Source organism: Pantherophis guttatus, chromosome 1, assembly GCF_059756535.1.
Source record: "Pantherophis guttatus breed Tessera chromosome 1, ASM5975653v1, whole genome shotgun sequence".
Taxonomy (NCBI): Eukaryota; Metazoa; Chordata; class Lepidosauria; order Squamata; family Colubridae; genus Pantherophis; species Pantherophis guttatus.
This window is the reverse complement of record NC_142063.1, coordinates 298270461-298296241: the sequence shown is the minus strand read 5'-3', so window position 1 is coordinate 298296241 and position 25781 is coordinate 298270461. Positions and strand designations below refer to the sequence as shown.

At 34.7% G+C, this 25781-nt stretch overlaps 1 protein-coding gene across 1 annotated transcript in view; it reads right to left on the bottom strand.

Annotated features, from left to right (window-relative positions):
* USH2A (usherin) overlaps window positions 1-25781 on the bottom strand; it is a 458447-nt gene that overhangs the window by 119406 nt on the left and 313260 nt on the right. Inside the window, exons 44-47 of the mRNA XM_087891378.1 lie at window positions 21398-21600; window positions 17987-18099; window positions 10164-10362; window positions 640-805 (exon numbers count right to left, since the gene is read on the bottom strand). Of these exons, the coding sequence (XP_087747504.1) occupies window positions 640-805; window positions 10164-10362; window positions 17987-18099; window positions 21398-21600 (681 nt within the window). The remainder of the gene's footprint in view (window positions 1-639; window positions 806-10163; window positions 10363-17986; window positions 18100-21397; window positions 21601-25781) is intronic.

Below are 25781 nucleotides of genomic sequence, written 5' to 3'. Positions count from 1 at the left end.
CAGTACCCAGACAGCCTGATTGACCTGATAAACTAGGCAATATGGATAGGAGTTGGCTAGGTAAGATAAGAGCTACAGACTAGACTGGGGAAAATATTTTGGAAGAAGTCAAAGACAATCACCTCCATTTGATTTCTAAAAAAAACCCCAACATAAGCATGCCTGTTTGATTAATAGCTTCCTTATATATTTTTATATTTCTAGGACTTGATAAACTGGACCAGCTCATTTTCTTTAGCATGGGATAACTGTGTGTTCTTTGTTCCTCAACTAGTCTCATTCTACTAGCAGGTCAAGTCTACATCTAGAATGAAGTCACCTATTGATTACATAGCAAAGTACTTGACTCAGTATGGATTCCAATTTCAGTCAATGCACTGCCAACTCTAATACCCTCAGGTCTTCTCACATATTCATTGATATGTAAAATTATTTAGGTAACAAATGTAGATAAGTAGTAGAATTTTTTGGTTAACTGATTTAACACTGTAATAGTGGAACAGAATGCTTTCTTAGCGGCTTTCCATTTCTCATTCTGAAAGTGAATACGAAGCCCATTAATTCATGCTTAAAGTCAGACCTATATTTCTTATTAAAGGCTGCTACTATATGACTTAATATCTGTGAAATGCTTCATACCTGTGAATATCCGTGTAGAATAGTTACCACAATACTGATACTCTGGTTCCACTGTATACCTCTGACCTCCACAACAAGCACTTGATACATTCAGAAGAAATGAAAGATACTTGTCCTCACAGCATTGGAAACTTGAAATATTGTACTGATTCCCATTGCAACATATCTAAATTTGAAAAATAAAACAGATATAGGTTAAAGCATAAAGTGTTTCCTGATAGAACAATATCAACAGCACATATATAAATCCACAAATCCATTACAACTGAATTCTTATTCAGCATTGATGATGTTACAAACTTTGGATAATGAAACATCTGCAAGAAAACAGCCAAGTTCAGAGAGCACCAAGCATCCCTGAATTCTTATTGTTTAGCAGAAGTCTAACAAAGGAAACTGATCAAATCATCAATAAAATGTATAGATAATTTACCTAGCTATAAAATCACATTGAATTTATCAACATTTACAATAAATCTTGGGTAGAGCACAATGAATAAACGTATGGCTAAGAAGCATAATCTCACAAATACATCAATGATAAATTTAAATCTATGGGCTTGCTAGCTATTTCAGGCAGATTGTTTTCCAAAATTCAGCAGAGAATGTGAATTTTCTTATAGTCACAAACAACAGCCCCCATACAAGCCCAAGTTGTATAGAATAGGAAAAAGAAAGAAAGAAAGAAAGAAAGAAAATGGAAGGAAGGAAGGAAGGAAGGAAGGAAGGAAGGAAGGAAGGAAGGAAGGAAGGAAGGAAGGAAGGATTGGAATGCCAAGAAGGATCTCCGTGCATTCTTGTAATTCCTGAATGTGACTGCCAGGTGCATCATGTGGCGGTAGAGACATGCAAGACTATTTGGAAGATGTTATAATCTGAAGGACAGTTTGATCAGATATATGTCTACCCCACATGAACATTCAATTTTGGACCACTTGAGATTGCTCTGCCATTTCACTAGGAAATATATGATAATCTATTTAATGCATTGATAAAAGAATTGGCTCTTGATCAGATTTTTATAAATATGAAACTTCTCTCAGCAGAGTTTAAGCTTTTGGTGCAATGGCGAAATCATTACACTATTCTTTCCCACTCTGTACAACAAAAAAGAGACATCTGAACAATCTATACCTCAAAAAAGTAAGCAAAATTATTTTAATTCTATAGTGTAAAATAAAGCACTTTTAAAAGAAAATATAACAATGACAAGAAAATGATTGTCATGAAGACTGGGAAGGTATTTATAAAAGATTGCAGTAATAAGAGAACTTCTCTAAAGAGAACACTTTCCACAAATGCAAAACCATATTTGTAAGCTGCTAGTTAGTTATCTAGTAGTTGTCTAATCCACAGTATTAGACAATAGTATTAGTACTTATTAATGAATTTTGATTAATTTTCTTCATCTTCTATATTTCTAAATGTTCTTAATTTTGTTAATTTCATAAAAATATTATCACTAAGGTAGTTTTAGAGGTAGTCCTCATTTAGGAACTGCATTGTTTAGTGATCGTTTGCAGTTATGACGGTAATATAAAGGAGCTTTATGACAAATCCTTGCATTTACAACCTTCACAGACCTGTAAAACAAAGTAAAATCCTAAATTTAGATATATATATTTTAAAGCTAGTATTCTATGGAACCAATTTTCCTAACTTGGTCAAAAAATTGGCAAGCTGCTAAAAACACCATGGCCATTGACATTTTGCTTTTGATTAGACTACTGGGTATCTTTAAACCAAATTGTGGTCTATAAATGGGAGAAAAGGCTACATCTCCAGATCCCTCTTCAGATGCAACTGTCAACTGGCTTTACTGAGATATATTTCTTCCTCACCTTTGGAGGACCTCATTGGTCACTATATACCAGATATAGCTTAGAATGGTGCAGCAGGTTGAGATACTCTAAATCATCAGAGTTCATTAAGATTTAGATAATGTGGCAAAAAGGGGAAGTACCTATGTTGCACTCCCAGTATGACTTCTGAATAGTTCTCTGATGTATTACAGAAGGAAGATCAAGAACTAGTTTTGTAACAGAAAAGAGAAATATAGTGTGATTCTCTCTTCAGTTTTATTACGTTTCCTCCCACCATCCCATGTATTTCTATTTTGATATCCACTTGATTATTTATTTAAGTCCTGTTCCAGAAGAGTCCAGAGAACAAATTCTTAAGTACAGTCTTCTGTATCTCTACCTCACATAACAGGCATCAGCTCATAAGTTTAATGAAAGTCTACGGTAGAATAAAATATTTATCTAAACACTGACAGATGAGAGTGCAACATTATTAGTGGAAAGCTACTACCCAGTTCATAGACAAGCTTGTTAGGGTACTGTTATTCCTTTAGGCACTAATGCTATTCATGTGATTAGTCCCACTGAGTTCTTCTGAGCATATCAGTAATACTGTGACATTCATTTTTCTTGCTGCAATTACTTTTAAACAAGTGAGAAGCTAAAAATCGGAGTGAACAGAAGATAAAGAAAATTACAGAAATTCACACTGGTTATGAAGCCAACCTTTTAAAGTAGTTAATCATTAAATGAAAACAATCCATATATTTTATTGCTTCCTCTATACATGGGGAAGTGCTGCGTAATGGGGTGAGCTCCTGTTATTTGTCCCAGCTTCTGCCAACCTAGCAGTTTGAAAGCACATAAAAAATGCAAGTAGAAAAATAGGGACCACCTTTTGTGGGAAGGTAACAGTGTTCCATGCGCCTTTGGCGTTTAGTCATGCCGGCCACATGACCATGGAAGACGGAGATGTCTTCGGACAGCGCAGCTCTTCAGCTTTGAAATGGAAATGAGCACCGCCCCCTAGAATTGGGAATGACTACCATGTTTCCCCGAAAATAACCTTGTCTTATATTTTTTTGAACCCTGAAGTAAGCGCTTGGCCTTATTGCCATGCACTCAAAAGCCTGATTGGGCTTATTATCAGGGGATGTGTTATTTTGGGGAAAACAGGTAGCACATAGGTGTGAGGGGAACCTTTACCTTTACCTTTATACATGGGTATCAAAATAATGTTTAGTAAATAAATAAATAAATTAAAAGGCAAAAGTATTGCTTAAAAATAAGAGATGGACCTAAAATATATCAGCTTTGCTAATTTTGATAAATTATAATTCAGAGCCATGCCTTAACATTTGGAAAATTCTCTACTCGGTGCAAAGGCAATAATTTCCCACATTCTTTCTAACATGAAGGTGTCTTCCAGGGGGAGTTGGTGCAAGAGGGAAAATGATGAAAGCAGCATTGCATTGCCACAGTGCAAGCTTTGTCCTTTTGTATGTATATGTCATCCATAGAGGTGGGTGGTTTTAGGAAATTATTTCACCAGGTTGTGAAAATCACTCATTCCTTGGCAGAAACGATCCAGTGTATTTCCCGTTTTCTGCATACAGACACATTTCCATGCTCAGAAAACATAACCTGGATCCAAACCGCAGTTTTTGAGTACTTTTGAATGCAGACTGCATTTGCAGCTTTTCAATTAGCCTAAATCTGTTTTACAATTTGAATGGGTTAGTTAGACACGAAACATACTTCTCCAATGTAATTTGGGAATAGTTTTGCCAGACCTCCTTTGACACAGATAAATTGCAGAGGAGCAAAGAAGCCTTTCAAACTGCAGAACTGATTTTTGTCTTAGCCACTGTTAGTAACAAAAAAACAGCGGGAAAACATGAGTTTGCAGTATAAAGGGCTTCAGAACCCCTGGCAGTAGGGTTATTGCCATAACAAGCATATCGGCTGCAAAATTCAGATGACCACTAGATGGCAGCAAAGAGATACAGAAAACATTTTATTATCATTTAGTGGTCACCTGGACTTTTTATAGCCCAGTTATGCCTATTGCCATCCTATATCATGTATATTTGTATGCTATGACTGCAGATGCTTTCTGACTATAAACAATGAAATGCACACAGTCAACTATTTTTCTATTGGCCAACTGATCAGCTGGCCAGTGTCAAATGCTTGGCTGGTTTCTTGCTGTTTTCCTATTTTCTGCCAACCCTCCTACTTATAATCACTGGTTTCTCATTTAGCATTAAAAGGAAGGGAAATTAAAACAGTTCTTTAATCAGTATTACTTTTAGATTTATGCATGTATTTTAACAATTTTTATTTGTTTGAATAGTTTGCATTTTTGTATTGAAGGGTGCTTTATGATCTTCTGGATAGAAATATGGGATTATTATTTCTATTATGAGGAACAAGAGAAATAGCAGCAGCAGCAGCAGCAGTAATAGTATTGCTATTCAGTGATGAGAAATTAGTGTTCAGGAAAGGACCAAGGCTTCAATTTATACTGCTCTTTGAACAATTATCTTAAATGTCAAAAGTGCTTTAAATTTTCAAATCCTTCTGAGCTATCTCTTCCCCAGTAAAACTTCTTGTCATCAACTCAATGATTTTTCTGAGGCAAGATCCCATTGATATTATTTGCCCATTATGTACCTCTTAAACAGCTTACAATTTACTTACACTCAGCATACCCTTGAAACTACGTGATTCAGCCAGTCTCCCATTTGTATCTTTGAACTGTTATGTAGCTCCCCAACATCCTTTGCAACAGGCTGTAAATTACAAAATAGCATTTTTGGCAGCATTTTAGGACAGATCCTATTTGTATTGGTCTGAAGCCCAGAGGATATGCATTATCAGCCCATAAAACAAAATGTATTTAAGAACTATCAGGATTATGTCATATTCCCCCCCAAAAGCCAACTACTGAAATTGGTAATGATCATCATTATCTCATCCTCTTATATTTAAGTGTATACCAGCCAGCCAGGGTTCTTATTAGGCCTGTATTATCTCATCATCTTTTATTTAGGGATGGCAATTTAGGATGGTGTAATCAGACATATATATCTGCTTTCCTAAGCCATCCAATTAAAAATACTGCTTTTTCCTAATTATTTTCTATGTTCTCATCAGCATCAGTATAGTTTGTATAATTTGATTTCAAAATAAGATGGAATAAGAGAAAAAAAGGTCTCCCTTAGATGAGTCTGCAAATGAAAAAGTTTACCATGATTCTGCAAAACATTTTGTAGCATCTGATCCCAATCAGACCAAGTTGCCTATTAGTTAAAATAGTTGATAGTAGTTTGTACGTAAGAGAATTAGAATAAAATTAATTTTGTCCTACAATCTGCCTTTCAGATCCTCTAAAGGTTTTTTTTATATATATTATGCCTTATTCTTAGGATACAGTCCTCCATGGGCTGGTCCAACCAGGAGAATGGGATTTATAAAAGTGATATTGGCCATCTATTGTGCTGTTTTTGAACTTCATTTTAATATGAGAGGTATATATTCTACTAGGCAGAAGAGTTGAATACAAATCATTGTATTATCATTTCTCTAAATTTGAAGCTTCCTAAGCTGCTTAAAGATTATTAATGTAGAAAAATAAAATAAAATAGAAGTTCCATTCTGATAGCTTCCTTTGAAATGTATAGCTTGGTCACTCCATAATTAAATTATCACAAAGAATTTCAGCATTCTTTGCTGAATTTCAGCATTCCTTGCATTCAGACATTCTCTTCATTTTGGGAAAACATCTTCTAGGAAAACCCTCTTTCATCAAACTGAATGAGAAACAGTAGGAAAAATATGGAGAAATGATATTTATTTATTTAAGAAAATTTATATGGCCACCCAACTCACTCTCAGTGACTCTGGGCGGCTTACAAATATAAAAAGCCAATAAAATAAATAATAGGTTGTAAATTAAAATAATAGGAGTCAATAGAAACAACAGATGCTTTGTGCAAGTTCAATGGCACAATGGAAGACAAAGTTTCTGGTTCATGGTGATACACTGAGAGGAGTTAATATCAAGAGAGAAGTTTTCAAGGTGACTTACTGTCACCACTACTGTTTGTCATTGTATTGATTCTTATGTTAACAATACTGAACTAGTTGGACCACAGATAGCAAACATCAAAAACAAAGAACAAAGGCATACAAAGCTAGAATTGAGAAGATAGCTACGGACAGCAAATGCCACTTCTGCAAAGAAAGTGTGGACCACCTAGTTAGCTGCTGCAAGAAGATCGCATAAGACTGATTAGGAACAATGGCATGACAAAGTAGCAACAATGATGCATTGGAATATCTGCAAGAAACACTATTTGCAAGTTAAAACTGCTGGGACTACAAAATAGAAAAAGTAATAAAAAATGAAGAAATGAAATGAAATTGCTCTGGAACTTTAGAATTCAAACAGATAAACATGTGACACATAACACCCCAGACTTAATAATCGTTGATAACAAAGACAAAAAAAACCCCAAACCCAAATCCAGCTGATGTCTTTGGCTTTTTGTTATCTTGTTTTTTTGTTTTTTTGTTATGTTTTTTGTTATTTTGTTATGTTATGCACATATGAGTATGTGCAGGGAGCCATTCCTTGGTTGTTTTAGCAATTATGATGCATGATTTATTCTCTGGTAGTAATATTTAATTTTTATGTTATTTTAATTGTTTTATTTTTTAAAAAAATTGTTCATGACCCAGGGTCATTGGTTAAAATGGGCAGCCATATAAATTGAATACATAAAATTCAGCTTTTTAAAATTTACTGTTATGTTTCATTTGCAAAGGAAAATAATGAACAATCTAAGGATCAATGAATATGATTTATTCTTGAAATCATCATCATCATCATCATCATCATCATCATCATCATCACAACAACAACAACAACAACAACAACAACAACAACAATACTAATACTAATACTAATACTAATACTAATACTAATACTAATAATAACCCCAATATGGAGGCCTTTGGCCCAAAACAGGATATCCACGGCTATAGTAACCCTGATTAACATCCCGGTTCTGCTAAAATAAAATCCAGTGAAAAATAGTGTATACAAAAGAATCCTTTTGCAGAAATCCTTTCACTGAAAAGTACTTGTGAACCAGTCTACAGATTCTTACCATAAGTATGTGAAGACAATATAGAGTATATAGTCAGCATAGTGTTATTATAATACTAAAGTCAAGAAAATAAGCAGAAACTTGTCTTATTTCAAGTTGATTAACTTGTCCATCATGGCCACTGAGTCTGGAAACCTCCTTCTTCCAGGTAATTGACTTTGGGGATCATATTTCCCTCAGTGCACGGTTGGCTGGGTGGCTTATGAAAAGCAGGATGGTAGAATAAGGCCTTGATTTATTGGACTAATAGAGAGGAAGGGATATATATTAAAACTCAATTATCATTAAATGACAAACAGGATTTTCAAGCCTCAAAACATACTTGTATATGAGAAAATCTACCTTAGTGACTGCTTAAGATAGTTTTAGAGATTATAGAACAAAGTAAATATATTGTACAACTTATTTGGTACCTAAGTTGTACAATATATTTTACTTTGTTCTGTAATCTTAAAAGAGAAAAAAAATATACCATAAGCAAATATTCATTTTAAGGGGATGTGGTAAACACTGCCTGGACTGATCCATCATCCCACAGACTTTGTGGTTAAGGTTATGTCAGCCAGCATAATTTATATTTTCGTTTGAATCACTGAGATAATTCACTTTCCTAATTGATGCTTTGTCTGACAACAAATCTTATGAATACACACTGTCACTACATGTGTGATGCTGCTGCTAACAAATAGGGACATTATTTTATTATATTAAATCTTACCTTCAGACTAAGAGTTTTCTACCTCATTTGTCAATAAAAAATGTATAGGCTTCTACTGTTCTGACTGCAGTATTGATCCAACTCTTAACTTGCAACTAACATAAACATTAATCTGCAAATGACCGTAAATTTAAAATATTTCTGACAAATCATGATAGGCCTCATTCAGAGATGCTCATCATTAGCACATAAACAACCACCCACTTATAGATAAAACTAAATGGATTTGCTGTAAAGTAGCATCAAATCAGTCAATCAACCAAGTACCCCAAAAAGAATTTAACCGTCCCAATAAGTTAATATTTTCTATCTAGATTGTGATAAATGATTAAAAAAAAGACAAAAATGCACTAGAGAATATACTCCCTAGTTATCTCTTTTCATTTTTACAGCAGCACAATAAAGGAAGCATAATATTTTTGGAAATGGATCTGCATAATGCGGTCAGGTACCATTTATAGCATTGCTATGCTATAAATAAAAATCAATAGTGGGCTTGTTCCCATTCAGCAGTGCAGATGTGTAAGATAAACCAGAAAGATAAACCAGACATGGAAAGATCAGGGGAAGCAACAGGTAAAGTATAGATTCTTCAGTTTCTTCAACAATTCCATCACAAGCCCTAGTCAGACTAGTCACACAGTCTGAATTCAGTTTTTGCCAGGAATTCTGTCTCTGGGGGAGAGAGGGACTAGCTGGTGAAGAGGAAAGAGATATTGATATATAAATGAGAAAGTCACAGAGACTACCCTGGCTGAATTTGAGAGGGAGGATTTTTGAATGGGTGAACTCCAGAGGTGGGTTTCAGCAGGTTCTGACCAGTTCTGGAGAACCGGTAGCGGAAATTTTGAGTAGTTCAGAGAACTGGTAGTAAAAATCCTTACTGGCCCCACCCCCATCTATTCTCTGCCTCCCAATTCCCAGCTGATCAGGAGGAAATGGGGATATTGCAGTAACCTTCCCCTGGAGTGGGGTGGGAATGAAGATTTTACAGTATCCTTTCCCTGCCACGCCCACCAAGCCATGCCACACCCACCAAGACACACCCACAGGACCGGTAGTAAAAAATTTTGAAACCCACCACTGGTGAACCCCTGATGAAGATGTAGAAGAGATACAAACTGCCTCATTTTCCTGTCTAGTGCCATGAGGAGGAGGCAGAATACCTAAAAGAGGGGAAACCCTTATGATTTCAGCCAAAGAAATGAACTGAAAATTCACTCCCTGTCCTGAGATTTCCAGATACAAGGAGGAGATAATAATAAAAAAAAAGTTTGAAGAGAGGGAAATCTCCCTTCAAGCTCCAGCCAATGTAGAAGTAGAAACTGAAAGAATTGTACAATGCTCTCCACTGTCACACAACAGGAGGAAGCAGGTAGCAGGTAGCTGCAATGAAGCTAGAAATGGATAAACTGGAGAGGGATAAAGTTTGAAGCTGGGCAGATGGAAACTAGCACTCCACAAGTCAGATAGAAGTATTGTAAGCAAAAGCTGGAGGAAAAACCCAGCTAAAATCTTGTTGATGTGAAAGGGAGGGAGGAAAAAAGCTTACAATTTAAATCCCAGAACTGACATATATGTAGTGCTTAACTTGTGTGTTCTGTAATGGGCAGATCATCCATATTATATGATACTTTTCTTGTCTCCAATAAAGCAACTCACCTCGTAGTGCTAAGACTGTTATTCACCTCCTGAGCATGGGATTGGGTTTCTGGAAAATAGAAATTTATAGCTATCCCTGGCTTATAACCTGAGTGAGTTGAGTATCATAGTGGAGGAGGAAGAGGAGGAGGAGATGGTTAAAGCCAGCATATTACATGGTGTTACCTTAAACTGGAGATTACAGCATCGTCTTCCACATATGTTTTCATGAATGTTGCATTCCAAGAGCAGGCAAATTCCTTCACTTTGATGTTTTGACAGTTGCTTTGCATCAGGGCAGGGATGCTGAGCTTTACGCAATAGTTCATATCCTAAAACAATGCCATTTGGTTGTCCTGGTGATGTCCAGTTAATCTGAAGTGATCTGAAGCAGCAAAACAATTAACACATAATTCAATTAATACCAACTGTAATTTACTTCAGCTCCTGCTAAGACTCAAATCCTTACAGGTGTCCTTTTTAACTTTGCTGCAATGTGAGGGAGCTTTACATGGGTCTGAATTTTTTAAAGGGGCTCTTTTGCTGAAGGATCATTATAGAACACTTAAATTATGATTCATTCTTTGGCAGAAAGGTAGAGTTGAAGATTCTGATATATAATTGACCCTGACATTTAATAGAAATCAAGTGCTAAATTTTAGTTTAAAATAGAATCACAGCCTCACTTTAATACCTCTCCTCAGTTGCTTTCAGATTCTACAAACAAGTATTTTTACATTAATAAATTCAGCATAACATTAACACATTATAGATATACTTGACAGAAACAAAACACTGCACTAAAAAAATCTTGTTGGCCATGCAAGACATAGCTGCACTGGTAGACATTCTGTTGACTCTCATAAAAAAAACACGACTTGTAGCAATCTTGTCCTTTCATGTCTTTTTCCTTCAGTGAAGACACTGATGACTTAAGACCATACTTGCATGAACTATAGCACTTGTGATTTCAGCTTCTTTAGAGAAAGTATTGGAAAAACTTTCAACTGCACAAGCTGATCATCTGCAGGTAAGATCATCTCAATGGTTTCAGCCATCTCACATTTTCCCATTACAGGAAAGGCACTAAACACTAGACATAGTGCTGGCATTTGGAGTACATACAAAATACATTCTTGATGAACCTGGCCATCCTACATAGTCCATTTGCTGGGCAACCATCAGAACTATAGTAGCAGGAAGGACTCTAAATCTAGACCAGGGAAAAATCATGAGAAGTAGTGGGTGATGAATAGGCTTGTAGCCACATTCAAATTAAATTTAGGTGTATTTAAGAATTAATAGATAATAGCCAAAATCTTTCCAAAGATGCAAAATGGCTCTAGGCTACCTTGCCTTGAGGTTTAGCAACAATTTAAATATTTAGCACAGTCTGTTTATCTTGGCGATACCTTTTTTTTTATTGTCAAAGAAATTTATCATGGAATTTAAAAAGTGAAAGTTGGATCAAAATTCTAGGACTTGGAATTAGATTTGGAAAGGCAAAGGAATTTAAAATAAGTAGCACAAAGTACAGCAGATTGGAAATTATTTTATATATTGTCATTGATATACTTATGTATTCTTTTTCTTTAAAAAAATCAACACTTTCTTCTACCTATTTGCAATTCCTCAACCAATACTTTCTTCCTCCTGTTTGTATTTCCTCCCTTTTCTTTATCAAATTTCTCTCAGCTTGGGAGAGAATAACTCAGTCAGGGAAGGGTCACAAAAGGAGCTGTTCACAACACAAATTTATGGGAGACATCGACTCTGATTGGTTATCAGTGTAATTTAAATGTTCTGAAATATAAGTGCTGGATTTCAAGATTCATTGTAAAGATCTGAATATTCATCCAGTTCTGTGTCTTCAAAACATGCATTAAATATATTCCTCAAAAGATGCCTGAGTAGAAATGTAAATAATTAAATAGTTCCTTCCTTATAATATCATACTGCAGATATTTCATGGGAGAACTGCATATAATGTTAATGATACAGAATGCAGTTAACCTCTGAATTTACTCTAAGCACAAGTAAAGCCATGAATTGAACTGAACCACCACACAAGGGAGAGGAGGTTTAAATCTTTTTATCTGCAGATGCTTTGTTCAAGAAAACTCTTCCTCACTCTTCTTCATTTTCTTAAATCCTTTTTGTTTCCAGTAACAGAAAAAAAGATTTTAGAAGTGAAGAAGCTGAAGTAAAAAGGTTAAAATTCCCTCCCCTTGTACATACCTTGAATGCCCTCTGGATAAAAATACTGAATGGAAATGGAAACAAGAACAACAATAATAGGATCTCATGCAATTACTCAAGGTCAGACTTCTACCTAATTTGCTTCAGATGCTTGGCACTACAACTGGCAGAATTCCCATCCAGAATAGGAATGGAGCTTTAGGATAAATATTAAAAACAAGAGAATCCTACAACCTTATGGCTAGAAGATTAATAAGTAGAGCTACAATCTGTCCACAATAAATTTATTAAAGGCAGCCTTCAACATTATAATGTGACCATTGATGAGCTAAAGATGACTTTCTTTAAGTTCCATTTGCTTGTTTAAGATTTAAGTAAATCCTTATATCTCTTCTGCTGTGAGGGAAACTTAACATCCCCTAACTTTGGATGGATCATTTTAGAAAGCAATATAATCCAAGTACATAGTACCTGTCAGAATTCTTTGTGACACTGTAAATTAGCATTCATTTAAAGTTAGAGACTTATGTTCAGAAACAGCAGCTGAGATAATAAAAATGGCATCTTATAGAATAAAAATAACACAGTGAACTATTTCACTACCTTGAGGTATAAACAGAGGAACACCTAGCAATAACAATCTGTAGTAGAAGAATTGATGTCAACTGTGAAGGGATAACTTCACAGGTTACTTGTAGAGTCACTATTATTATTCTGAAGTCTTCATCTGACTTACTGAATTAATGCCACAGTCTGTAGAAATCTATTTTATATTCACTGCATATTCAACTCAAAGGAAAAAATACCCCTTACATATCAATGATTTACTGACAAACATATAAAAAGAAAGAACAAAAGAGTGAAAGAGAAGAAACAAAGGAACAAAGAAAGGGATACTAAACGTTAAAAATGAATCTACAATTTGAAATACCATCTCAATGTGTATTATTTTGCAACTAAATAAGCCAGTGGTAAATGACAAGTATTTTGTATCACGGTCTTTGACCGATTTTGTTAAAATGTTTTTGCACAAGACGGAATTAAAATGAAATCATACTCTCCTCAAAAGCAGTCATATTTGAATTTAGTCATGCTGTTCAGCAATAGTATGTGACTGTACATTTCTAAACTAATGTTTATGTTCACATCTCACTCTAATTTATGGTTTGACTAACCATAATTAACTATGATTTTTTCTCTCTCTCTCTCCCTCCCCCCTCCCCCACTTTGGAATCAGTCTTGATTCCTAGTGATTGCCTGGAGATGTCTATGCTGTTTTCTTGGCAATGTTTGTGAAGTAAATTAATCACTGTTTCTTTCTATAGTTGAAATAAAGAAACTAACTCAGAGTTACCCAGTTGGTTTCATGCTTAAAACTGGATTAGAATTTATGGTCTCCCATAAATGAATTTCAACACATTTGAATGGAAATATAGTATATAAAGTTTGTGATAAACGAATAGGATTGCAACTATTGAGCTAATCATGGTAATTCTCTATCCCATTTCTGGTATTCAGTGTTTGAGAAACATCTAATTGAAACCAAAATCCAGAATATTTAATCCATGAAATTAGAGGAGGAAAATTTCCCAGTGTTACAGTATCATTTAGGCAATAGATTAAATGAGCACAAATATATATTTGTTAAGGTTTAATAAATCAGAACAGAATGTGTTATAAATCCTATCAATTTCTTTGATCTGAAGAAATAACAATCTTAACCAGGGATGTCAAACTTGCGATGTCACGTTGCCATCACGTGATGTATTGTGACTTTTTTCCCCTTCTCTAAACTGGGGGGGGGGACATGGCCAGCACGCGATGCAGCTGGCCCATGGGCCGTGAGTTTGACATCCCTGATCTTAACCCTCAGTATGCTGCCATGAAATGTATGATCTTTTGAAGATTCACCAGAAGAATGGAGAAGATGGGGAACAGATCAGAACTTTGTATGCTTATTTTAAATGAAAATAGTTTGAGCAAATAGTTTCAATGTATATGTACATGTCAGTTGCATGTTATACACCTAACACAGATGTGTTTTGACACCTGGGTTTACAAATAAATCTACTTTCCTCTACTTCTTGATTCACTTAAGAAAACAGTAAATCATTTAATAGCAGATGAATGTTGAAAGTATTTATGTGATTTTCTGAATGATACATTTTCCAGAAGGAAAACAATCCTGGATTTAAGATGATCTACCCAAAGAAAAATTAAATTGAATTATAATAAACTGAAACAAAATAATCAGTGTATTGCCCAGCTTCCTTACCTTGACAATGGGACATTCAGAGTCCCGCTAAACTCAATCCTAGAAACCTTTTCTCTTCCCTGCTCCTCTCCATGCATGTGACATATCAGCATATTCATTTGTGTCCATAAACACATATATAAATATATATTTTTACTTGCAGAGGCCAAACTCAAAAAAAAAAGGGCAGGGTCAGGAAAAAGCATGCCATTAATTGAATTAATACTTTTACAAGTTAGTTACTTGTAAAATATGGTACCCATTATAAAATGAATTATTTTCACTTTTGCATATAAACCCACAGACTACTCTCTCTTTCCCACTCAGAATGACATGATGGAAATCTGACCTCAACAAGCATAAATCTATCAATGTGTGGTCTGCAGGAAGTCACACTGAATCGACTTTCTATGGAGGGAGGTATGAGGAATCTTCTGTTATGCTGGTAAAGGATCTGTTGTGCTCAGATTACTATGCAAGTGTGCATAAATCAGGTTGAAAATAGGAAGGCAATTTTGAGGCCCTGCTTTTTTGTTTCTCTGAAACAAGGAAAGTAATTAATAGATGATCTGTGCTGGATTGCGGTCAAAGGAAACATATGCATATGGTTCCTGTGTCATATGGTTAAATCTTGTTGAATTCACACTTAGATTCCCAAATAAATGGGAGGAAGGGAGGAATTCATTTTGTTCTTCCTTCTAGATAATTATGCTTAGGACTTGTAGTTTTCTTAAGTCAGCTTCTAAGTCCTATAAATTCTCTGAATGAGGAAGATGACAAGTGGGCAGGACTGCCTGCCTCCCTTCTCTTCCTCCTCAATATAATGTCTTTATGTAGGCAATCAAAGGGTGTTACAAGACATTTTATGCCTTTGTGAACCCACTTTGCTTGTCTCACCTTGTTTTCAAGGTCTTCTACTGTTGTTTTCTTAGCAAACATAAAAGGACCTCTTCGATTCCCAGATAAATGGGAGTAAAAGAGGAATTCATTTTCATTCCTTTAGATACTATAACACCAAAATAGCCTAATTTCAAGATTGGGTTGTTTTTTCTTTTTCTTTCTTTCTTTCTTTCTTTTTTTTTTTTTTTGGAGCCTTCAAGTCAGTGTTGACTTGGAGGACAAGGAAGAGAATGTGTTTCTGACCATGGGACTAGCCTCCTGTTTCTAGACTAATGCCTTAACCACCACACCAAATTGGATCTTAGGGTTAGGCGCCCATATTGGTCTAAAAAAAATACAAGTAACATCTTCCACTTTTTGCAAATTGACATTTTATTTACCATTTGCCATTTCCTTTTACTTCACATAAAGAGGTGTAAAGAAGCTCCAGATATAACTGAGTGTCCTAATTGGATGCCTATCTCTCAGCCAGTGAATGCATTTTAATAAACACCAACTGATAATAGCTGTGCCCACAAGAACATTTTGACACCAGATAATTGCTAGCCTAATAGGGGAAACTAAACATTTCTGTTGTAACAGATCTGATATGCAATCTGTGAGGCCTACATAAAATTTAGTGAGTGCAATTATTTTTGTATGGTTCTATAGTATTCCCCTAAAGTGGCAACCCTTTTTCTGATCCCAAATAAAGGTTTGATCTGTTAAGGAATTTCTAAAAAGCAAGGTCAATTTGTTGAAGAACTGTTACAAAAATTTGTGGAATATGCATTGCGCTGCTTATAGCAGTCTGCTAGAAACCAAATAATCTCTTCATTGGCAGATACTGATTACAGTATCTTCCTATTTATTCAATCTGCTATTTTCTTCTTGAATTTGTTTCCTTAACCGAGGACGAAGTGGAAAATTCATATGCATGCCAGTACTTGCTGAAGCTGTCAACTGCAGTGATTGTCACATTTCAATCACAGTTAAAACTAGCCAGCCAGCCAGATAGCTACTTTTTTTTTTACAGCACAAGGCCTTACATTCTTGAGGACCAGAATTAATGAATTAACTATTGATTAAATTCCACTCTAGCAAATCCACCGTGGCAAATAAATGAACTACCTGGGGCATATGTAGGCCACAGTCAGACATGTCCAGGCAATCGATCAGTAGTTAGTATTCTCTTAGGACATGAGAACAGCTGATGATAATATGACATGTAAGGGGAGGCAATGAAAAAAGACCCATTATACTGAACAGATGATCAAACAGGAAGGGATTTCTGACTATTTCATATTTGAGTGTTTTGATATCTTAGCAAGTACCATCTCAAAGACATGCATAACTACATGTGTATGTCTGTGTGTCTGTGTATGTTTATTATAATTGCAATCTTTGCAATTATAATTTTTAAGAGCAAATGCAGAAACTGAAATAAAACAAAGACCAACAGAAGCTTCCTTAGAAGATTTTTGGAGTAAATATATCCTATAGGCATATTTTCAAAGATTTAGATGTTAAAATGTTGTTATTTTAAAAAATACATTTTTCTTTCTTGAAGAAGTAGACCAAGTGCCAGGTTCTGCCAGTAGTGTAATAAAATCTTATTAACAATAATATACATGCAGGAGACTTATTATTGTTGTCATAATTTTGATACATCTTTGGCAATGACTGTATAATCTCTATTGCAAATGTTGGCACTCATGGATTCTTTTAAGAAAAGAATGATTTTTCACTATGAAAAAGAAATTCCCATAATAATAGGAGAAAAATATAGAACCATATCTTCTATAGTACGTGCATATAGATAAACAATTGAATTTCTTTTACGCTTATTGCCTTTTTAATATTATGAATTATTATTCTAATCAGGCTAATATAGTGGGAGTAACCACAAAATTCCAGTCTAAGCCAAAGTCAAGAGCAGAGCAAAGCAGGGAGAAAAAGGAATCGAGGACCCTTCCTCGTCATACTGATTCAATACGAGTGGAATGTAATAGAGAGGAGAAAGACATACGAAAGGTTGACATGACTTCCTTTAATGTCTAAATCTGATCAGTTTCCCATTTGAAAAAGAAAATAATGGAGAGTTGGATACATAAACTGATGAGTCCTCTTACTCAATATTTGCAACAAAGTCAGAGAAGCTGCTTCATGATAGAATTAAATCAATAAGAATGTGACATAGGACTGATTCACATGTTTCTCAGTCCTTCACTATAAATATGGCTTTGGGAATCCTTCCTATATTCACCAGTAATGCCTGTATGACTTCTCCTTTTCTTCCAGTATCTCCAGGCTGATGAAATCATGGCCTTCTTGCCAAGCTAAACACTATGTGAGATTGAGATTGTTTCTGTATAAAGTAGAGACACAGAAGAATGGCAATGCATACATGTAACATACAGGCAGCTTCAGGATGAGTTTCCTGAATGAAGTACCAAAAAATAACTGCCACATATTGGATTAAAATGAAATCTAATGTGAAAGACAAGATGTAAAATAGGCAGGCAGGCAGACAAACATACACATTGTAACCTTCCTTCTTAGATTCATATGGAAATAAGCATTTATCTTATAGCCCAAATTATGCCAGTATAATTACTTTTAGCAGCACTGATTCTTATGATTTAAGGTAGAAAACAGGGCAAGTACATTTTAATACCTTGAACCAAGGACATAGATCCATGGTGGCAATAAGTCTTTAGGCACATCTTCTGCAGTTCTAATTTGGGTTCCATTACTTCTCACACAAACATTCCTTCTGCAGGATTCAACCTAGAATAGCAAGTATCAAAATGGGTATTTTTCCACGTTCAAAATTTGAAATCAAAGTTGTAGCAAAGCTAAATTTAATATAATGGTAAGAAGGGAAATCATTTTGAATGGGGAGCACAAAAGGAAAACAATGCATTTTTATTTTTATAACATCACAGCATTTTTATAATATCATTTCATGTAATAGCATTAATAAATATATTAAATTCAACAGTATTGACCAAAACCAATAAAATCAGGATAATGGACAAAAGCAAAGCGTGCATGCGCTCCCATTGCGAACCGGTAGTAAAGGTAAGTGGAACCCACCCCTGTTACAGACCTCTTAGAAATGGGGTGAGGTCAACAGTAGACAGTCTAAGGTTAAAGTTATGGGGGTTAGGGGATGAAACCACAGGGTTAGGTAGTGCATTCCAGGCCTTGACCACTCTGTTGCTGAAGTCATATTTTCTGCAATCGAGTTTGGAGAGGTTTACCTTAAGTTTGTTATTACTGTATATTAGGGAAACAATTTTAGTGCAACACAGTATCTAAGCAAAGTAATGCATGCCATTTCAATTTATTTGTATTTAAACTTCAATGAAAAAGTATAGGATTTCTTTAGCTAAGTTATCCCATGATTAAGCTAGTATTCATTACAGAACGATAGGCCGAGCTACAGGACTGGCTAGAAACCCTTTAAATTGTTATAATCTAACTGTATTGAGAATGATCCAAGTGTTCCTCATCTTTTCACATACATGGAGGATTTCCATTCTTTCCAACAAGGGAATTAAACCTCCACTCAGAGTTGTCTTTTGCAAACATGATGCATTATCAATCCACTCAAGAGGAAGATACGGTATGTTTTTCAATGTGAGTTACAAAAATAGTAATAATAGACATAAATTAATAAATTTGGATAGGGACACCCAGAATGTTGCCACTTCACCTTTGTAAATCTATCAGCTTTCTTTCCTCTCCTGTCCCAAAATAGAAATAATGAACCTTTGTAGCAACATATTAATGTTTGATGAACTCTGAAGATGAAAGTCAAAATATGACTTCCTGAGTTTTTAGTGCTTTAAATAGATCCAAAGGAAGACTAATCATGTCACCTTTGCATCAACAATAACAAAAAAAAGGTCATTCAATATGCCCTGGGTACAAATTGACAGATGTCTTACACATGACATCAAAAAGCAAGACAGACACCCATTTAATTTTAACTTTAGGAAGCTGAAGATTTGATAGGAAATGTAATATGAAAGGCCAAAAAAAAAAAAAAAAGTGGAGGGGAAGCAAATGAACAGTTAAATCTTTGAAGTTTACCTGATATTTCAGTGGTACAGACATTGGCACAAATCCTGAAATATGAGAAGCTTAAAAAAAACCCTTGCTGATTAATATATAAGGCATCAATAATAAATCCTGAAGTCTGAAAACTATTAAAAGTTCTTGGAATTTATACTACGGTAGAAGAAAGACAAGTATGTATCCATATGGAAACTGGAAAGTTATATGTATATTCATAGGGAGTGGTTGGTTTTTTTTTTACTAAAAGGGGCTGGAATGTGGAAATCTGTTATAGTGTGCCTTTGTGTGACGTTTATTTATTGCATGTTGCAAATGGATGCAAATCGTAGGGCAAAGTATACATGATTACTGTTACGGGGTCCCCATACATCATTCAAAGAAAGCCAGTATCTGAGTGAGACAAAATAAAATAGGAAAGTTGCAATTAAAGCAGCATTTTGAACAAATGAAATCAAACCCATTATAGAAATGTATTTGTATGCCTTTTCTTCACAAATATTCATAAAACCTGCAAATTTTTGAGGAAGCCTAAAGAGAAGGAGAATGAGAAAAAAACCCAAAGGGTTTAAATATTAATTGTATTTTTAAAAGACTGGGATTTCTTGGCTAAGATCATCCTATTCCAGAGAAGAAGGGGAGGTAGGGGAACATGATAAAAGGCTACCAATGCAATATCATTATTTCTGGTAGTTCATGTTTTATGCATGCCTGATGTTTCTAAAACAATTGCTATTTTGTTTTAATCAGTAGGAGTTGGATCTCTGTAATATATATAAGTTCAGCATCACAGGAGGAAAGGAAATTTAACCCTGGTAATTTTAAAAGAGGGACTATATATATGTGCATGAACCCATGTATTTACATAGTCCTTTTAATGTATATATTTTTATACACTGTTGCTAATAAATGCATTTGGTAGCTTTATCAATACACCTTTGAGCATATTTACCCCAGATGGCACATATATCTATTAATCTTTCATTAGTGCATTTTTTTCTAATAATTTAGAAAAATAGAATATTGATGTCTGATTGCATTTTCCTTTCTGATTCAGGAAATAGAAATTAATGAAATTGCAATATAAATAAAACAAATTTGTCCCACATTCATATAGTTTGAGGCATTAATCTATTTGCATGTATTCATAATACAGGTTTATTTTTTAACATTGAACTATTTTGTTTTAATTTTTAGTAGCATTTTCAATTTATTTTTGGAACATAAGAGATTGTTAAAGATACCTTATCCCATTTATAATTATTTTTTTTTAAAGTTCAATCACTCACTCACTCAATCAATCTTTATTGGGTCTTAAACCAGCAGATAAAATACGAAAATCACAATTAATTAGGATAAAGAAGGAAAACTATAATTGCTCCAAAATATCTCAAAAGCATTAGAAGAAATACTTCTATTATATATGCAGTATTAGCAATATTAATTGACTATATTTATATGTTTTACATATTCCTAATTATTTCATAAGGGGATGCGGTAGCTCAGTGGCTAAGACGCTGAGCTTGTCAATCAGAAAGGTCGGCAGTTCGGTGGTTCGAATCCCTAGCGCCACATAATGGAGTGAGCTCTTGTTACTTGCCCCAGCTTCTGCCAACCTAGCAGTTCGAAAACATGTAAAAATGCAAGTAGGAAAATAAGGATCACCTTGGTGGGAAGGTAACAGTGTTCTGTGAGCCTTCAGTGTTTATTCATGCCGGCTAAATGACCATGGAATAGTCATCAGACAGTGCTGGCTCTTCAGCTTAGAAACGGAGATGAGCACTGCCCCCTAGAGTCGGGAACGATTAGTAGGTATGTGTAAGGGGAACCTTTATCTTTAACTTAATTATTCCATGAGTTATCAAAGTTTTATATATCACATACAGTATACAAACATATGCCATTTACATGACTGTACTCAAAATGATATACGGATTGTGTTAATATCTGTATATCTATAGATGCACTGACATTAAACTATATACAAGAAAAAAGAAATTCCAACCTGTATGTCATAAAGAGTGAATGGAGACAAATCTCCTAAAATGAAAGATCCAGGTGCCTTCATTCTAGTCTCATATCGGTTATTATTTACATAAATAGAATATTCTGTGACAACACCATTTGAGTTTGAAGGCAATGCCACAATGACACGTACAGCTGTACTATTGATGATGATGATCTCTGGAGGGAACAGGCCCTCTGGCTCTAGAAATAAAGGAGGAAAGAGAATGAACTCCATTTGCCATTGTAAAAACACGTGTTTAACCAAATATACATTAGAATTTAGATTTAGGAAAGCCTCTGCAACTTATCTGCTAGTTTGTTAAGACGTTTGCACTGTTTTCTAAATGGAGCTGTTATAGGCTCAGAGAATGTGGGAAAAGGGAATGGTAAAAACTGTTGTATCTCCAGCCTTGCCTTAACTTCACTTTACTATAACTTTGACTAGAGCAGAGGTCTTCAAACTTGGCAGCTTTAAGACTTGTGGATTTCAACTCCCAGAATTCTCCAGCCAGCTATGCTATGGAGAATTCTGGGAGTTGAAGTCCACAAGTCTTAAAGCTGCCAAGTTTGAAGACCTCTGGACTAGAGGATTGTGTTTATTTATTTAACTGTGCGACCTCATTCACAATTATTCAGTATAGTGTCATGTCCACCCTTCTCCCCCACAAGTTATCTTCTAAGGGTGACATCTCCCCATAGCTTTTATTAGCATCATAACTTGAATGTGTATTAAATTATTATGTAAATGCTTTTGATGATTACCACAGATAATGATGAAGTATTACCTTTCCCCCCCCCAAAAAATAACTCTCATCTTTCTTAGCATTAAATTACACAGATTATTTAAGCATGTCATAAATAGCTATCTAAAGGAACTATTTTTATCTGGGTAAATCCATCTTTACCAGTTGAAAAATTGTACTTCCAGTAGGTTCTATTTTATAAATAAAAAGGGGGATAAACTTTGGCTTTGCCAAGAAAATGCAATTCTGACTTAAAGTACTTTGCTAATGACCTGGAACACTTGCTTCTGGGGTAATGATATTATAATGTTTATAATGAGATTTTACAAAGCCAAAAAGATTAGAAAAGCTATTCCAAAAGCATTTGAAATTCACAAGTTGCTTTTTCCACCCTCCTTTCCCTTCCCTCCCTCCAGCTTGCCAACCAGTTTGGAAATATGTCAGGGAAACTCTCTGAGTGGCTGGATTTACATCTTTTATTTCTGGTCAAACAGTTGATTGTCATGTCACAAGCAGCTGACTTCACAGCATTTTTTTTTTAAAAAAACCCTCTTATTTTCATGATGGAACAATGACAGATTTCAACCCTCATAAAAACAGTTAATCATTTTTCAGTTTTAAAGCTGAAACCAAGAGTCAACCTATCTACGTCTGGTGTAATCACTTGCACAGGTTCACTGGTAATGCTGTGAAGTCCACTGAAAACTTGAAGCAAAATCTGATACTGTGTATTTGGATATAATTCATCAATAACAGCACTATTTTCACTTGTGGGGATCTTTTGGGAGTTTATTTGGTCAGTGTCACTCCAGGAAAGGAAATAATATTCAATACTTCCTTGAACATCTTGTAAAGTTGTTTAATGAATAAAAACAAAACAAAAATCTTGTTATGGAAATGAATGGAGAAATAATAACTGCACAGCTTTTGACAGAAAATGACTCCAAGTATGCAAAATTCAAAAATGGCTGGAAGAAATTACAGAGCAAAAAGCAGTTTTCAAACTGGAACTATTTTTATTAGGAATACTGGACTCGAAAATGAATACAAAACTCCAATACATTACACTACACATACTCACTGCAGCAAGAATCATATTCGCACAAAACTGGAAACAAAATAATATACCCTCAGATGAAATAGTAATTAGGAAAATTCTTGAATGTGCAGAAATGGACAAAATGCTATGGAGTTAAAAGAGAGGGATGATTTGGACTATTATGAAGTATGGAATAAAATGTACAGTTGGCTCGAAAATAGAAACCAAAACAGGAAATGTTTAACTTAGAATTGATGAAACTTAAATTGGAGTAATTGAGCAACATTAAACAAAGAGATGTAAATATAAATGAATATATTTATATTTCATTTATAGATAAGAACAATGAATGCTACTATGTGTATTAATATATATGTTGATGTAATGTTATTATACTACTATCAAGAAGTAAATAGATATGATAGAATAGTGAACTTCAAAAGTAAAATGTGTATGCCGATACAAAAAGCTGTAAAATAACCTTAGATGGTATATATTATTTGTTATGTTATGTTTTGTTTTTATGTATTTGTGGTTGTTTTTTATGTTGTTTTAAAGACAAAACTGTTTAATAAAAACTATTTTTAAAAAAAAGAACTACAAAGTTATATGTAAAGGGTCCAGTTCAAAGATACTCACTAAGTGATAAACTCTGTACTGATGATATAAATATTCTATAGGGGAAATTGCTTTGTAGGCAAATCTTATTGTTCAGTCCCTTCTGACTCTTCATAACCTGATGAATCTCATTTCACCAGGATTGTCTGTTGATAAATTCTTTGAGCTCTTGTAAAATTATGATTGTATTACCTGGAATCTCTCCACCTTGTCTTTTATCAGCCTCTTTTCTACAGTATTGTCTTTGATTTTCCTGGGTCTTTTTCAATGAGTCTTGCCTTTGCATTATGTGTCTAAAATATTTAAAGTTTAACTTCATCATTAGTACTACCAATGAGCATTTTTGCTTTCCTTCATGTAATATTGAATGATTTATTCTTCTTGTAGTCCAAGGTATTTTCAATCATTTATCCAACAGCATATTTTAAAGGCATCAATTTAAATAGTGGTACAAAATCTATTCCAGACATAAGAATATGAGGAGAAATGCAACAGGTTCTTTTCCCCCTCCATACAATACTATAGACAAAGATTTTAAATAATAAAGGCAGTGTCCCAAAGTATTCTTCCTGAGTCTAGAAGAATGTTCTTGAAAATTACGCCTTATCAGGAAGCTTTGCTTCTAGAGCCATTTTATGGGTGGGGAGGGAGTGGAGAGAAGAAGTAGTAATAGTTTTTAAACATATCCTTTGCCATGTCCACATCTCAGTGATTCAGAATTCAAGTACCATTAGATAACCATAATAGTAGTTAATATTAAACACACTGGAAGGATGGTGAATAAAATATCTATTTCATGCTGAATGTTGATGCCCAGGTGACTATTAGAGACTACGTTGAATACCAGATTCAAGAATCAAGGACTGGGATCATGTATGCATCATCTCTTGCATTTTCTGGGAAAATGTATATGACATATCACTCTAATTATACCAGGACAAAAACCCTCAGCTGAGCTTGGAAACTAAGTAGTGCCGGGCTTTAGGAAAGAAAATCACTAGGAATTCTAGGGGTGTCAGCTAAGTTGAGGTGTTGGAAAGCGTTCTGGATGGTACTCGTAACAAACAATTAGGGAATTCCAATTTGATGGGCTAGAATGAGAAGTTGGAAAATATTCTGGAAGAAAGCAATGGCAAACCACTTCAGTATTCAGTCCTGCAAGGCTGATACCAAGAATCAAGCCTGATTTAAGAGAATCTTTATCTTCTTTATTTGAAGATATCTGCATGTGAATAGGAGGAATGGACATTTTAAATTTCTAAGCTCAGAAACATATTTTAAGAGGTCACAATGGGCAGATTGAAGAACTATTGCTTTTAACACAACACACAACAATCATACATAGCCTGTTTAAAACTTAAAATGAATGCTTTAAAAAAAAGGGGGGGTGGAATCTGCAGGCATAATCTCAAACTCAACAATCTATGAATTGATATTTCCAGATAGGTCATCAGAATAAAGCTTCTGTTTCCATTTTCTTTTATTTCTGTAGCTTAATTTTAGCAGATACTCTGTTTCCAAAACTCCTGTGCTATCTTTCACCTCTGAACCTACCAGCAACAAACACATAAAGAAAGTTGTTTTCAAGTGATTACTGGGATGGAGGTGGGGGCAGGGAAAATTTGTTCCAGATCTGTGACAAAATAAAAACATTTGGAGGCAGGGAGATTGCTTATTTGTTTGGAATAAGGCATATCAAGCAATGAAAGAATAAATAAAGGTTTGCTCTAATGACCCTCACTTGATGTTTAACCTTTGCATTCATAAACAGGTATCTAGGAAATTTGTGCAGTAAGAATGAAAATGAAGCCAGATTGCATTACCTTTATCTAGATGGTCAGAGGTTTGAATTACTAAAGTAATGAAACTTCAGCAGCCTGCTTCAGATCTATTAGGTTTGTCAGTTTTTATAAGCATGCTTACTTCAGGCATCCAATTATAAATATAAATTTTAGTGGAACCTCTATTTGCCAAGAGTCACT